The following is a 16530-nucleotide window of genomic DNA, read 5'->3' as shown; positions in this document are numbered from 1 at the left end:
CAGCATTGTCATCACAGTAGTAAGAGACTTGCTTTAGCTTCCTGTTTCTCAATGCCAATTATAAATCCCAAGTTACTGTGGAAAAGGTTCAAAAGGGGTGACAAAGGATTAGAGAAGCTAAATTCTTTGAACAATCGTTAGATTAGTTGCAAGATTACTGGCAATGGCTCAGTTCCTTAAAAGTGAGGAGTGTGTATTTACATACACTGTCATACACTGTCACCAGGTACTGTGATCACGTCCTCACACCCTGACATTGGAGAAACTGCTGCTGCCACCAGCTGGTAGTTCACTGGTCCTTGGCTGGAGAGATGAATACATAGCTTACTCAAAGAAGTCCCAGGAAGACAGGTAGGTCCTGAAGGAGGTCACTTCTACAGAAAGTTACAGAAACATTGCTCCAGCCCAAAATACATTTTGGAATTTGACAAAAGGCAAGACCTGTGTTATGTTGACAGGACCAACCAGTGATGGCATTCACAGTCAGCAGTTAGCCATGGGCGTGGCTAGAACAGCACACATACTAAATTCACAGCATCAGACATGCAACAATGGTCCTTTTTACGATTAGTTGACATTCATGTGCTTCACCACTTACGTTCCAGAAATACATTTTGGGGTGGCAGCTCCTTTGTACTCTGGAAGTAGAAATGGCAGTTCCTTGCATGCTTCACTGCTGCTTCTGCAGAGCGAGTGTATTGAGGAATCTACTGAGCACTCTTTTATATACCACGCAAAGAACAAATGGTTTGTCACCTTGTGGCTGCAGTCACAGATGTTGTGAGATGTGTTACTTTTGCCCCACCTATGGGATCAGTGCAGGTCAGTGGTCCTTTCCTGCCCACGCTGTACACATGAAGATGCACACAGAGATGGTGGATTATCAGAAGCTATATAAATAGTTATAGATAGACTGCTGGGTTTGTCATTAGCAAGCCAAAAGATGGAGGCTTATCTCGATTAGGTTTAGCAACAACATGCACTTTCTCCTGCAACATCCTCTACAAGAGGACAGTAGGAGCAAACCTGTGCTTGCGTCCTGGAAGCACCAGGAGGTACCACAGTCACTGGGCTGCTGTGCACTTCAGAAGATGTTCACCAGGACAGGGATGGCTGTACTATAGAGCAAATCTCAGCTGGCTAATACGTTGCAATTAACTATATTAGAAGAACTCAGTAAAGTCTTTGGTTTCTAAAGAATACTGTTTTATCTGTCTGTCTGAGACAGAATGGATGACCCCGGACATCCTTGTTTCCAGACTAAGATATGGGAAATAGAAACAGAAAATCTTCTTGGGTTTAAGACATGCCTTTAAATTAGACATGCAGATTAAATTAGGTCTGTTGTAGACAGGCAGTGGTGGTGGATAGTGCTTGTTCTAAACACAACCACTGAGTCATAGCTGGCTATCACAGCAGAATCATGTGCAACACTACTGCCTTCACAGTTAGCCTTACTTACGATGCCTCAGTCTTTCTTTCCCAGTGAGGCCAAGCTCTCTTTCTCAACCATTGACATCAGTCTTCATGACCTCTTGAGTGTATCTATGCTGTACCAGGTGCTTACCTGCTCCAGCCATTTTCAGATACACGTGTAGACTGATCTCTGAACATCTGCAATCTCTGTGGCATACTCATTTGCCCATCCATTCGTGAGGTGGCGACACCCAGCAAGCCTCCAGTGTGGACTTTATATTCCCACTGCACCTTACGCAAAAATGCTGGTTGGCCTTCTCAGATTTTTTTTTGTTGCAAGGCGCGCTTCTGCCACTTGTAATACCAAGCCTGGTACTACCATTGCTAGGGTTGCCAGATCCAGAGAGGCCACACGAGCACATCTGATGCCGAACCAATGCTCAGCAGCATAGCAGCAATAATCCAGCACAGAATTGGCCTCCTTTCCCTTTTCTCTACTCCTAGACTCCTGTCTCCATACCTTTATGACACCAATCACATACAAGACACACAATCCTCCATGAACCCTTGTAAAACCAGTACCTTTCCTACATAAGACAGACAGTCTCTTGAAAATTGTCACTATAATTTCTGGCTTTTACCTGCTTTCCCTTGGCCCAAACAACATTTTGCCTCAGCTTCCCATGCCAGCCTCTGAGAGGTGTCCACCCACAACCCTTACAGCAGGATCTGGGAGCTAATGCCTGGCATGGAGCTTGGCTCACAAGGAGGTCCAGGCTGGGAGGGACATGGCAGGCCCAGCACCGTTGTGACTGGATGGGTGAGCTGGATGCTCAAATGTCATTCTCACTGTGACCACATGAGATCAGGGGAAGGACAAGGCAGGGGTTGCACCCTGAAGATGACTTCTTTCCTTCCCCAAGGCTGGACCACTCTACCAGCTTCCCAGCTTGGTCTCCTTTTGCCCACTGCCAAACACAGACAGACATTTTCTAGTGGAGAGGAGGGCTGCCAAGTGCAGGGTGTTTACTTCACCTTCATGGTATAGAGTCATTGCCACAGAGCTGGGTAGTCATTTAAATTGGGTCTTTGTCGGCCTGCACCCATCCTTACAAATCTTGCCACAAGAATCATACATATTCTTGGACTCTGAGCCAGTGGTGGCATTTGTATAGGAAATGCAGAAGCAGAAAAATATGTGAAAACCAGAAGAAGAGGATCTATCCAGGCTTCCAGGTAAGGTATTTTTATTTTTAAAAGTGTCTCATGAGGCTTGGCCAAGACCTCATCCCTACACCCGTGGTACCCGTCCAAGGAGGCTATAAGCAAGTCTGCCACTGTGGTTCTGGTGGCAAAGGGAAGACAGAGGCTGGAATGGTTGATGTCAACCCAGTAGCACCAGGGTCTTGAGTAGGCAGGGGACCAAACAATTCCTGAATCAGTTTATCTTACTTGATTTCCTACTGTTCTGAGAACAAATGGTCCCTTCCTCTCCCCTCAGCCTTTTTCTGGCAGCAGGGGAGGCTATTCCCTACCTGTGCATGATCAGTCTTCTCTGTCATGGCCCCTAGGACACTCAGTGTCTTCTGTTTCTCCATCCTCTGGCAAACAGTATACGCCCGCCAAGGTGAGATCAGGCAGAACTTGCAGCTCCCTTTCAGAAGTGTCTGTGGAGGGAAGAGAATCAAGGTAGATACATTGCTCCCCAGCATCGACATACCACGGTGAACTGTTGCTCATACTGATTTTCTCTGCCAACACCTCCATCTCTAGGCCACATTTCGTTTCAGAGGTGTTTTGCCTGAACTTACTGAAACCACATCCCAGAAGAACTGCTGGGGCAGGAGTGCCAGCAGGCACAGCCCAGAGGGGTGGGCATGGCAGTGCTCTGAGGTTTCATCTAAAGACCTGTGCTGGGGAGCAGAAGGGAAACAGCAGGCAAAGAGAAGAGCCAAGCTATATGGACTATGAGGCGGTCATCGCAAGAGAGGGCTTTTCCTGCTCTATCTTTTCAGCCTTCATAGTACAGAAAGCACTCTGAGAGCCTGTGCTACTACTACAGTTGCCCTCTTGGAAAGTGAGGGACACTGAATGACCATGAAAATGGTGTTTTTATAATAAGATGATAAGGGTCTATGGGGTATAGACTGAGCCAGGGCTTGTGGAGACCTGCAGGGACACAAGGCCTGTTGGGATAGTGTTGGACTAGTAGGATGAGCAAGGCAAATCTGACACAATCTCATCCATACGGTTTGTAAAAAGAGGACCCCGGAGCAATCCCTTATGCCAGACTTCACCTGGAATTCGTCTCACATCAGGCTGGTCTGATCACTCTGAAATCACTTTTGGGAGAAATGTGGCAAACCAGATGATCTGCTCCCAGGGCTGCTCCTGAGTAGGATTTTATTTCGCGATGTTGCCAGCAGAGTTCCCTGGGGACTGCTACTGGCATAATTTAATAGTTGTATTGATGATCTGGAGGTAAACATAAAATTGCAAATAAAAGAAAGAGAGTACAGAAAGGCCAGTGAAGTGATAAGTAGTGTGGAGGCAGACTAAATTGAATAGTTGTCTTTGTAAAATAAATGCATTTTAATAAAAACAATTTGCAAAGTCATCTTACTAGGAGCAAATTGTGCAAGTTCATGTAACTGGAGACTATATGCCCAATAGCGGCAAACCTTAAAGGAGGTTAGGGGTCGTAATGTACTGGATCAGCATAAGCTTCCCATGGAATCTTGTGGCAAAGAGGAATTTTGCAGTCCTGCGGTGCATCAACAGGAAAGGATACATGAGCAGTGCAAGGCATGGAAGAACAGGGACCAATACCTCTGCAGAGACCAATACCAGATTTTGATGTGCAGGTCATCATCCCTTTTCTGATGATACTGAAAAAATAGAAAGATTGAAAAAGCTGAAAGTCATTAAAGAAAATGATGTAAAGAGTTCTGTGTGTTTAATTTATCATATAGAAGTCTGAAAGATGATTCAATTATTTGATTAAAGCACAGAATAGATATCTGAGGACAAAACTAACTGGACAATAAAGCATTTCTTCATCAGGTAGACAGAGGTGTGGAAAGAATCGATAAGCTATAAATTAGAGTCTTCCTCAGGCAACTTCTGTAAGTAAAACCTACTTAAAGACTGGATGATGGACATGAACAGTAAAGTATCTTTCCCAGCGATGCAGGCAGATTGTGAAGAGGGTGGGATATGAACACAGAAGAGTGTGAAGAACGAGTTTAAAACTGAAGAGTTACTTGAATCCCCCCCAAAAGAATAGTAGAGAGTCTTTACTCAATGCCTGCCTGTCTCATAGTGCCTTTCAGGAAGGAATGCCTACCTACATGATAAGGTATACCAGAGAGCCAACGGGCTGTAATTGTGTCCAAAGCATCCACATAACAGGATGGACTTAAAGAAACTACACGTTCAAGCCTTTTGCCCCACTGTTCTGAAGTCCCCCACAGCCTACAGCTGCCCGCGCACTCATATACTGTGATCGGTTTAACCTGAGCAGTTCAGAAGTAGCTTGGAAGACCCAGTAGTCCCGGTTTGAACTGGAGGCAGCTTGTGGGCTGTTCTGGTGAACGTGAGACCCTTGGTGTTGATCGGGTTGAATCCTGTAGTGCTCGCTGACTCCAGCCTCCTGCACAACATCTGCACAAGCCCCAGGACTACTCCCAGCCCCAAGGCAACAGTGCCAGTAGCACCATACTGGCTGTAACCACGGATCTGCGCAACTTGGTTGTTTAAGCACTTTTCACCACAGGGTATAACTGTGAATGCTAAGTAATTTTTCTGATTTTCTGATTTGTTCTGGTTTGAACCCACGTGGGCATTACTTCCTTTTTCTTGTACACTATGAATAATAGATCTACCTTAGGAAGACGAAAAGTGCCAAGGAAGGGCACAAACACAAGAACACAGGTATCCACGCTGTTTAGCTGTTAACAAAGGTACCCAGACAGCTTTTTCAGCTGGACCACCGATACTCTTCCAGAATTGCTTTCAGGTACATTTCAGGAGTTGGAATACAAATAAGGGCTGCTCCATGCCAGTTGGACTCGGTGCTGGAGAATGGTCTAAGGTCTATTTCATTTGCTAGCACACATGTGGTCTGGGAGTCTTAATAAATCTTACTGCCTGGGATATTCCTATGCCTTCTTTCCTGCATCTCTGGTAATGAAAAAAGTATTAGTTTTAAATACAGTGCACTCATTATTCTGAGTTACAGAAAAAAACCCCAACCAACAGCAATAGGCAAATCAGCCTCGCTTGTTGGTATTATATAATGAAAAGAATATTTTTCTAAGAGTACTATATATATATATATGTATGTATTTCTCACAGCTGTGGAAAAAAAATCACATGGAGCTACTTGATAAATATTGAAAGCAACTCTGCAATTCAGAAGAATAGAACTTAATTTTGCTTTAAATGACATTTGGCAGCAGTATGGATGCAATATTAACTGAGTCTGATGAATAAAAATCTGGTAAAAAACCAGATTCTATTGATTTCTCGGCATACTTTTTAAAAACAAAATTAAGAATTAATTCTTTATGGGATATTAAGGGTACTATGAAATAAAAGTTTTCAGTATTGCAGATCTAGATGAATTGTCATTACACTATGGAAATAATATTCCTGTCCTGAAACATATATATAAATCCTTTGCTGTGTCTTGCTGACCTCCCTGGAGTTGTGAGAACAGACTCTGTCATCCAATATCCTTTACCATCAATAGAAAGAGTCTCACAGGGCTCAGTTATCTTTGGATCATGTCCCAGAACATCTCAAGTTCTACAGAATGTGGAAGAGCAAAAATTACTGTATGAACAAAATCCTGATCCTGCTGCTTCTTAGATAAATAAATTTAGATGATTTCAGTAAGACTAAGAACCAGCCATGATGCATAAATACATCATCCTAATGATGTATTTGTGGTAACAATTTGTGGTAGCAAGTGTAGTATTTCAAGTCATTAATGAGCAAGTTGCTAAATACCAAATCTGTATAGAAATTATAACTACACCTCTTATTCAGCTGAATAATGGGATTTAATTGTTTATTTTGTTGTAACACATTATTTTTATGCAGTAAAATGTGAAAATACAGCATGCTTCTGAGTGAGTTGAAAAACATCCTAAGCATAAATACCATCAGCCTGATATATCAAGAGCAAGTAAATGGCATTCTCTGTGCTGCTCACATCTATCTTCCCTACTTCTCTTTTGCCTATCAATCAGCTGTTGTAATTAAAACAAAGAAGGGTAGTTGTCTCATAAAATGGAATTCTTAGGCAGGTGGTGATCCCAGTTAATAACCTGAAATGTCAACCTCCATTTCTGGGTCTGCAGAATGAGGAAGAAGTGATCAGTGCATTAGATATAGAATCATGCAGAAGAAAATAGTAACAAAGTCAAAGACAGTGAGAAAGATAGAAGCAGAGAAAACATACATCATTGGAACTCAGTGTGGTTTATTTTCCTTATTCACTTCTTCCACTTTATTGGCCAGCAGCAGAAAACAGGAGCTGGGAGGAGAATCACAGTTCCAGAGATGGACAAACAGATGAATTATTTGTCGCTTTTTATATTTCTGAGAAGAAAAAGTGACTATACCAGGACTTTCAATAATTAACCTTAAACACCTCATTGTGCCATATTATACTGGAAAAGTCATTTATCTGGAGTATATATACCACCACATAAGAAAACAGTGAGCTGACCTTTTTCCAGACCTGAAGGCTATATAAATAGTCTCAAATCAACCTTTTTGTGCTCTGCTTGGTAAGAAACCACTATGCAATCTGTCTACATCCTGCAGACCACAGGCCAGTTCAGGCAGGCAGGGCCTCATAACAGTAACCACACAGATTCAGATAAAAGCTCCATCTGGGCCGGTATCCTGTGCTCAGCAGTAACCAGAAACAAATGCTAAAGAGTGAGGACAAGAAAAACTTCTATGAGATCACTCCTGACTACTCTCCTGGACCTGGACTACCTTCGATTCACAGGATTTCTTGAGCCAGGTGTGGTATATCTACCTATATCTATTTTCGGGACATGGTTTAGTGGGTATGGTGGTGTTGGGTTGATGGTTGGACCTGATGATCTTACAGGTCTTTTCCAACCTTAATGATACTGTGGTTCTGGGATACCTCTCTCTGACTCTGTCTACCAAGCATTTGTCCCATTTGCCCTTCAACCCAGCTAAGCTTTTGCTGTCCATAGCATCCATTAGCAAATAATTCTACAAGGCTGCTAGACCTTGCATGATAAAACTCACCTCTTTTTGCAAGTTTTGAAGCTGTCTTCCTTTGGCTTTAATTTGATGGCCCCTAGTTTTTGTGCTGGAAAACAGTTTAGGCTCCAGACCACTCATGGTTTTGTAGCTACAGCAAAGTATTGGTCACAGCTGTCATCAGTGGGCTCTCTCTCAAGCTGAAGATTCCCTGTCTATTCATGTTTTCCTAGTACAGAAGCCATTTCACATCTACAGTCATCTTGGCAGCCCTTGTCTCACTCTTTTCCAGGTCTACTCCAGGGAACCAGAACTGCACACAGTATTCAATGTTGGGGTGAACTGTGGATTTATGCAGTAGCACAATGACATTTTCTACTTTGTTCTCAAATGCCTTTCATAACAATTCCCAACTCTCCATATGACTTCTGAACAGTGCTGAGCACTGAGCTGATGTTTTCATGGAACTTTCTACTATGATCCTCGAGTCTTGCTCCTGTATGGTAATGGCCATGAATCTTCATGTGAAACTAGGGGTTTTTTGCTTGCTATGTGCATCACTTTACATTGTCTGAATTTCTTCTGACACTTTGTTGCCCAGCCACCAAGCCTTTTCAGGTCCTTCTACAGTTTCCTACAACCTGTATTCATCTTTACTCTGCCAAATAACTTTCTCATAAGCCAATTTTCTCATTGTATCATCTGATCTCTTTTCTGGGTCATATACGAACACATTGAAAGGCACAATTTTCAGCCCAGTTCCCTGTAGAACTCCTCTGGGAATGATTCTCCCCTGCAAGAATTAAACATTTGCCCCTATCCTGCATTTCCTACCTGGCAATCAGTTCTTTATACAGGCTAGGATTTCTCCCCTTATTCCATTGCTTTAGTTTCTTAGAAGACTTTGGTTAAGGATTTCACCAAAAGCTGGTGGGAAATTAGATTGTATCAATTAGATCACTCTTCACTACATGCTTGCTGGACCCTTGAAAAATTCATGAGAGATTTACGAAACAGGATTTTCTTTTACATAATCTGTGCTGTTCTTCCCAAATGGGTCATATTGATCCACATGGCCTCTCATTCTATCCTTTATTACAAACCCTACTTAACTGCCCAGTGCAGATGTCCAGCTTACAAGCCAGTAAGTGCCTGCATTCTGCATGGAAATCAGGGTAGGAGTGCAATACGGTGACTTATATCATGAACCATGAAATTGTCTTTCTAAATCTTTCTGTCTCTACATACCTATTGATCGATTGAGTTACTTACCTTCCTTCCTTCCTTCTTTCTTCCTTTCCTTCTTTCTTCCTTTCCTTCTTTCTTTCTTTTATTTCTTTCTCTCTTTCTCTTTTTCTCTTTTTCTCTTTCTCTCTCTCTTTCGTTTTCTTTCTTTCTATCTATCTATCTATCTATCTGTCTTTCATTGGAACACAAGTTCGTTTTACTTTTTTTTCCCCCGAGCAGGAAAACACTGCCAAGTTGGTGATCATGAGAAAAATTTAACAACTGGTAATATATTTATAGCAATTTTTAATCTTAAAAGCACTGCACACATTTATCTAACAAAATTCATTAATCTAACCTAACTAGCCTAGTAAATATAGATTTAAGATGAGCTGGATATCTCTACATTTGATGTTCAACTTCCATTATTTTTTTGTGTTAAATACTTTACCTGAGTTGGATGTGGTAATGAACATCTATCAGATTTCAGTCATCACAAGCAAGCTAGAAGTCATGTTTGCTCAGTTCCAACAGCCAAAGGCTTTCCCACAAAGAGGAAGGAGAGGAAGTTTTAACAAACCTCAAAGCCCATTTTTGTTACTGAATTTAAAGCAAGTTATTCTGCTCCATGCTTCTGCTGAATGTGTTTGCCCATAAGCAAAGTTGGATATGAAGCTACTCTTTTGTTTGAATCCCAATCTCTTGTGCCCACAGAGCCATGTCTGACACAATCGCATGTATTTAGACTGTCCTTACAAAATTCGGCCCCCCTGTTCCTCATAGTCAGATCTAATCTGGCAAGTACACCATATTCCACATTTTTCCCTCCCAAATACTAGAAAAAGCTATTCTGTTTCTCAGACCAAGATCTCTCATGTGATCAGCGCAAGTACTTGTATTAAAATCTTGCAATCCCGGGACTTCTGCTGTCCAGAGAACGTTCTGCCAACTATGGAAACAGGATGGTCAGCAACTGCTGATCAATAGAAGATGGATTTATTTTATCATAGGATGATAATACTTGTTAAGGCCTAGAATTGATTAATTGCTTTTGGCAGCCTAGGATTGTTTTTACAATTTCACATTTGCACAGTACTATATTTTCCTTAATATTTAGTACTCTTTACAGTCACTTGCTTTTTAATTTTGGGTTAGCGTACTTAATCTTATGAACTCCTTTATAGTCAGCAAAGATCCAACTGTCTGCTACGCAACTAGCATGGTAACCCAGAACAGAAACTGATCATTAGAGGGCTTTTTACATTTTTGTTGTTGTCATTGAGATCATAAATGGAAAAAATATAGCTAATAAAAAGATACATCCAAGAAATTAAGACTTGCTGATTTTGATGGTTCTCATTGTGGAACAGAAACAGTCGCAAGTTATAGCTACAAATGCATAAAATACATTAAATCTGGTGATTGGATCTCATATCTATGTTAGTTTAGTTCTTATTTAAAATACTAATTAAAATCTTTCATTGTGAATCAAAGCATCAGATTCTTACCTGCTGTAAACTGACAGCAAATTCTTTTTAAATCAATGGTACTTTGGCAGACAGGAATGGCTGACTTTTAATTGACATGACTGGACTGATCTTCTCAGATTCAACTGAAAATAGACATACTGGAAATAAGCTATTTATAAAACATACAGTTATTTTGATGTGCCATGGGAATTTAAACATGTCAGATAATCTTCCCACAGGGAAAATTATTGCTGGATTATTTAATATAGACTGATACTTTGTCATTCCCCAGATAATTCCATTGTGTTTTTTACTATCAAGTGAACTTCTGTCTGTTACCATTTCTGTTTCTTACACAGTTTAGAAAAACACTCATCATTAGCAGATATAAGACAGGTGGGGAAGATAATGAGCCCTTACCAGATGATCAGTCACTGGTTCCTCCATTTCTTTTCGTGTGGTATGCCAAACACTGTCTTCCCATTGCTCAAGCAGTACTTAATTTCCGCACAAAGTAGAACAGCCACAGGGACTGAACGGACCCCACTGCAAATATATCCTAGCCCCTGGGATCAAGGCTTTTAGTAGGCTTTGATTCTTGTGGGTGTAAAAGAGAGATTGAAATCCAGGTATCCTGAACTCCGGGTGTGCATTTTCATTACCAGATAAAAGGGAAGTCTGAAGGCTCCCTTTGTGAGTGGGATCAGGCACGGGCTGAGCATATCTACTGATCAGGCAGGGGAGTGAGACAGGCAGAAAAATATCTGCCCTTTAGATCTATGCCGTTACCTGTATCCCAGTTGCATGTATGACCTTTCCCCATGTGTTAGGTCCTTTCGTGCTAAGGACTTCACAGAGATGATCCCTAACCCGGAGCCTGTACCAGCAGGCAGCAGCTTGCAGCTGTGGATAGCGAGGCAAGCGATTTAATGAGGAATTTGACGGGGCGCAGTGAAGGGACAGGGTAGTCACAGGCAGCCCCACCTAACCGTAAAGGGCACCATGGGAGAAAGCATGAAGCCACCTTTTCGGAAAGCTTTCAGGAAGGGAGTGGGCTCTGCACTGCAAGTGGATCAGGACTAGAGTTCAGCCTCTGGTACAGGGTAGGGGTGGTAAGCAAACGGGAGCCAGACACAAGTTTTGAATGGGTCTGAAAATGAGGACTGTTTTTACTTCTACGTGACCCAGGAAGGGAAACCACTCAAAAGCAGAGAGATTCCAAATGATGGTCTAAAAATATAAGCAATGTGCTAATATTTGTGGAGGGCAAAGAAAAGGATAACTGAAAAAACATAACGAGAGTGAATTACAGCAGTTTTATACTGGACTGGCAGGAAGGACTATGTCTTTAAGAAGTCAAGCAGAAAGGCACGTTAAGATCTAGATGCAGCAGTCCATGTCTGGCAGGCCACAGCAATTAGTAGTGAGTTTTCAAATCTCACCACTTTGAAAGGGGTGCTGGCCATTTTTTCAAAGGTGCTGTTAATCACATTGTGTGCTTCCTGCTCCACTGGGATCTACTGAAATATTCCTGGAGATGTTACATGGTAACAGAAGAAAGGAAAGCAGTGCCAAGGGCTACTGAATGATCCATATTGTCAAACTCCAATTATCTGGCATTTATGAAAGATGCTAATTATAATTTAGTATTGATTACCTTCAGGGTAAAAAGTATTTCTCATTATTTGCCATCATGTATTTGATAAACCCGGAATGCCCAAAGCAAATAGTGACTTGTGCAAATTAGGGTTTGTGGATCCTATTTTTGTCTAGAATTCATTTTCTGTCTGCTGTGCAACTGGTGAGCTGAGCATCCTTCTGTAAAGCGAGACGCGTAATTAAAATGAGCCATTGGAAATGACAAATTGTGCCTGAGCTCAAGGCGGGCAGGCCATAATTCTCATATTGCCCCGTGGTTTTTGTATAGCACGTGCAGGTGCCGGACTTGCGCTGCCCCCCGCCCGCATCCCCCCCTGCGCCGCACCGACCCCGCGGAAGGGGGGGGGGGTGGAGGGGGCGTGGCTTGAGATCGAGGGGCGTGGTCTGAAAGCAGGAGGGCGTGTTATGAGGCGGGGCCGGCCCAGCCGCTCCTCCTCCCTCCTTGCGGGCATGCGCGAATGGCCGGAAGCGGGGCGGGGGAAGGAGGCGGTTATGGCGATGGCGGAGAAGTTCGACTCGCTGGAGGAACACCTGGAGAAGTTCGTGGAGAACATCCGGCAGCTCGGCATTATCGTCAGCGACTTCCAGCCCAGCAGCCAGGCTGGTCTCAACCAGAAATTGTGAGGGGCCCGGCGCTCCGCCATCCCTTTTCGTTACCAGACCAGGCCGCGGGGCCCTTGCCGCCGCCCCTCAGCCTGGTGCCTCAGGGTACCGGAGGCCCTGTCCGGCGGATCTGTTGCCCTTGTGCCGTAGCGAGACGTGGGAGGAGCGGCAGGGGGTTTCGCTGGGTTTCGTGTCGCTGGCCTCGCAGCCGGGGTTAGGGTTAGCGCAGTATGCTCCTTTTTGGCTAAAACCGAACCGTTTTCTTCCTACAGGAATTTCATGGTGACGGGCTTGCAGGATATCGACAAATGCCGGCAGCAGCTTCACGATATCAGCGTGCCCTTGGAAGTTTTTGAGTAAGTAACTTTGTACCTGGAATGGAAGGCGCTGTAGTCTGTCTGATTTGAGGTAGTGTGTCTTTGCAGCGTGAATATTTTCTCTGAGGACGGCTTGTTTCTTAAACTCCCATCTTCTGAATGCCTCACGAGAATGTGAGCAGGCAGAAGAAGGTAAGAAGTACTTTCAGCCTCTGAGAAGGCGGAAGGGTAAGAGAAGTGGTAAATTATACACCTGGTTTCAGATCTCCTTTTTTTAATGTTTTGGTTTTTTAATTACATTGATTTTACATATGTAGGCAGTAATAAAGATTCTTCTGAATCTAGTGATTTAGTAAATAAGCTTTCATTTTGGTAGTATACTTTTACACTAGGTTAGAATCAGGATTTGAAAGTTGCAGGTGAAAATAAATTAGGTCAGTACTTAGGTGTTTAGTTTCAGTAGCGACAGTCTCGTTGGCAGAGAATTAGAATGTTAAAAGCAAAATCATGAATGTAGAGAGCTATACAAGCCAGTTCTTACGATATAGCTCACAAGTTAATTTACTGGTGTTTCTTGTAAGTCCAAATGTCAGGGGTTTGCTATATTCTAGTATATTACTGGCTATACAGGACTTTTTTCAGTTGGGCTTTCACTCTGAGTAAATCTATGATAATCTTAAATGTTGTTTTCTTTATTTGTTGATGGAATTTCCCTTTCTTGGGCACTTACATTGCAAAGGAAGAATACACTTACAGGTTTGCTGATACAGGTGTGTTAACTTTTACTCTTTACTATGGTATATATGCTTCCTCCTCAACCTTTAATTGCTGGGTGCCATATTCTTGTGTGCTTATTGCTCACCATGTACTAACTAAGCTACTTTATGGTTAGTGCCCTTTCAATTGCTTGGAAAAGGACCACCTTTCTTCATTCATGTGTACTTACTACCTATGAGGAACTGGGTAGTTATATTTTTTCTTGGCTTCTAATAGTTTTTTCAAAGCTCCAGGTTTTCTGGAAACAAAGATTTAAAACAGCGTACCAAGACAGCTGTTTGCTGGCTACGGCCTAGTCGTCCTTGAGCTGTCTTTTGAAAATGGTTGAGTTTTAAACTGTGGTTTTGTAAATGCACATTTTGGATAATAGTAGTGGCAAAAAGAGAGCAAAGTGAATAATTCTGTACATTGGAGAACATCCTAGTAGGAATATGATCATTTAGTTAATCTTTTCTATTTTCAGATACATAGATCAAGGCCGCAATCCTCAGCTTTACACTAAAGAGTGTCTGGAGCGAGCTTTGGCTAAAAACGAACAAGTAAAAGGAAAAATTGACACAATGAAGGTAAACCAGAAATAATGAAAGTACTACTAATAATATATTTGATAAGTTTTTATTTTTCCGTAAATATGTGGGGTTTTTTCCTTTGTACAGTTACTAAATGCCCTTATTAAGTGGTTTGTATTGTATTAGGAATTGCTCTGCATCCCTGTGTCTTAATTGATGCTAATATAGCCTGTTCTGGAAGGAAAACTTGTAATTCATCCCACAGTTGGAGATGCAGAGGTTGCAATGATTTTATTTTGGTTAAAGTTGTATGTAGCATTACAGATATTTTGTTTTGTTTCCATTTTGAATACTTGTGAGTACCTCACACTGTCATAGATCTGTAACTGTGATGTGTGTAAATTTAGAAATAAGCAAAATGGAAGGGGTATTTTTCCAGTCTTGAATGGATCTTAGAGTGTTAAAATGTCAAATGTGCTATATAAGCATGAGTTAATCTTTATAAAATTACTAAAAGTGTATGCCAGTGTTTTCTGAACCTGTACTTTCATCTACTATGAACCTAAGCATCCTGCTATACTGTTTAACTGCTGGAATTACTGCTGAAAAACATAGTCAGAAAAGGAAGTTTAGTGAGATTTGAGAAAGGGCTGTTTGTGCTTTAGAACGTTCTTTGGCTGAATTTAAAATTAGTGTGGAGGATGGCAATTTGTGCTTCAGAATCTAGATATATCCATATGTTCTAAGCCTCTCTTTCTTTTGATAAGCTCTGTGCTTGTAAAAGTTATAGGAAGTTATGTATTTCTAAGCTAGGTGTGAGTTCCTTTTTGGAGGTGGAGGGGATTCCATATCAAATCAAGAGGATTTTATCAGCTTTGCTTAATAAGGTCAGACAGATATCGATGCACCAGGGTTTACCAGAGAGGTCCAACTACTTTGTATTTCTTAGGTGAAAATGCTAGTTAATTTATGGGACATTAAAAGCATTTTAGTTTGCCTGGTGCTTTCTTAGTGGATTTCACTTGAGCATTTTCTGTGAATTTTGTAAACGTAACTTTCTGTGTTTGTGTGTGTATGGCTTTAAAGGTTTTTTGTTTTGGGTGCCATTCTCTTAGATCACTGAAATATTGAACTATTGTATACAAACATTTCTGTTCAGCAGATAACATTGCTTGATGAAATCTAAATAAATTGTGCAGATGACTGTATATATTTTTTTTCTTTCCAGAAATTTAAAAGTCTGTTAATTCAAGAGCTGACAAAGGTGTTCCCAGAAGACATGGCAAAGTACAAAGCTATTCGAGGAGAAGATCCTCCTCCTTAAGTTGGCCTTCAATAGCTCTAAAAATGTCAATTCCATAAACTGACACCACTCAATAAAAGCATTGATTGGAGAGAGGGGGCATCCAAGCTGTCATAACAACTGTACTAAAAATGGCAGTGATGAACTGTAAAGGAGCTTGATGATTGCTGATGGTCTGAAGCTACTGAATCTTTCTGAAGAGTTTTACTCAGAGATTGCAGTTGAAACTTCCTATGGTAATCTAGTCTTCTTTCTTGAAAGGTTTTGGAGATATAATTGTCTACAGGTCATCTATACATAGCATTTCCCACAAAATACATTTCCAGAGCAGAAAATCATGGTTTTTGTCTTCTGAAAAATGTGCTCCAGGATTGTGGGCTCATCTGTTCTTAAGAGAAATGTGTTTATTATACTTGATTATTTTTCATTTGTAAAGTGCTTTTTTTATTACAGTACAAACAGTTGACTGCTTTCATCTTGCCAAATTCTACTGAACAGGAGCCTGTCAAGGGCTGCAGTTTTCATGTGTCATAATGAATTGCAGCCAAGAAAACCTTCAGATAGTCTTGTTTTGTTCTATGAGCTGCAGTGCAGATGGCTGAGGATATAGAAAGTGGGCATATTCGGGGACTTGCTCCTCAACAATGTTAATATTTTGTATAGTATTTAATGTAAGCTTTTGTTTAATTCTATTCTTTTTCTGTAAGCGGGTTGAATAAAAATTTGAAAAAATCTAAATTCGAACGTTTTTCTGTTGTATGCTACTCTTTGGAGAATGAACCGAAAGCTGTGAAAAATTGCATATTCCTTAGTGTCACAGTGATAGAGATAAAATGTATACCAAAACTTGGCTGTTAAAAGTTTATATCTGAAGATAATATCAACTTTTTGGTATTTTGGTTTTGTGGGGAAAAAATTCCCTTTTACTACCTGAAGCAGGAGACTTTGGGGATCAGTGTTTGTCACCTGAAGCATTTCTGATCAGCTGCAAAGTCATC

At 41.4% G+C, this 16530-nt stretch overlaps 1 protein-coding gene across 1 annotated transcript; it reads left to right on the top strand.

Annotated features, from left to right (window-relative positions):
- Positions 1-12515: 12515 nt before the first annotated feature.
- On the top strand, positions 12516-16259 carry MED10 (mediator complex subunit 10). Its single transcript, XM_009816446.2, has 4 exons — positions 12516-12643; positions 12899-12982; positions 14184-14286; positions 15458-16259. The coding sequence occupies exons 1-4, from the start codon at positions 12516-12518 to the stop codon at positions 15551-15553; spliced, it is 411 nt and encodes a 136-aa protein (XP_009814748.1). The 3' UTR covers positions 15554-16259.
- Positions 16260-16530: the final 271 nt, after the last annotated feature.

The sequence above is a fragment of the Gavia stellata genome, chromosome 3 (assembly GCF_030936135.1).
Source record: "Gavia stellata isolate bGavSte3 chromosome 3, bGavSte3.hap2, whole genome shotgun sequence".
NCBI lineage: Eukaryota > Metazoa > Chordata > Aves > Gaviiformes > Gaviidae > Gavia > Gavia stellata.
This window is presented reverse-complemented; position numbering and strand designations above follow the sequence as displayed.

Excerpts from the sequence above, each read along its gene's own strand:
- MED10 (XM_009816446.2), top strand. The coding sequence starts at position 12,516 with ATGGCGATGGCGGAGAAGTTCGACTCGCTGGAGGAACACCTGGAGAAG. Across the intron at positions 12,644-12,898 it reads GCTGGTCTCAACCAGAAATT|GAATTTCATGGTGACGGGCT; the intron begins GTGAGGGGCCCG and ends TTCTTCCTACAG. Across the intron at positions 14,287-15,457 it reads GAAAAATTGACACAATGAAG|AAATTTAAAAGTCTGTTAAT; the intron begins GTAAACCAGAAA and ends TTTTCTTTCCAG.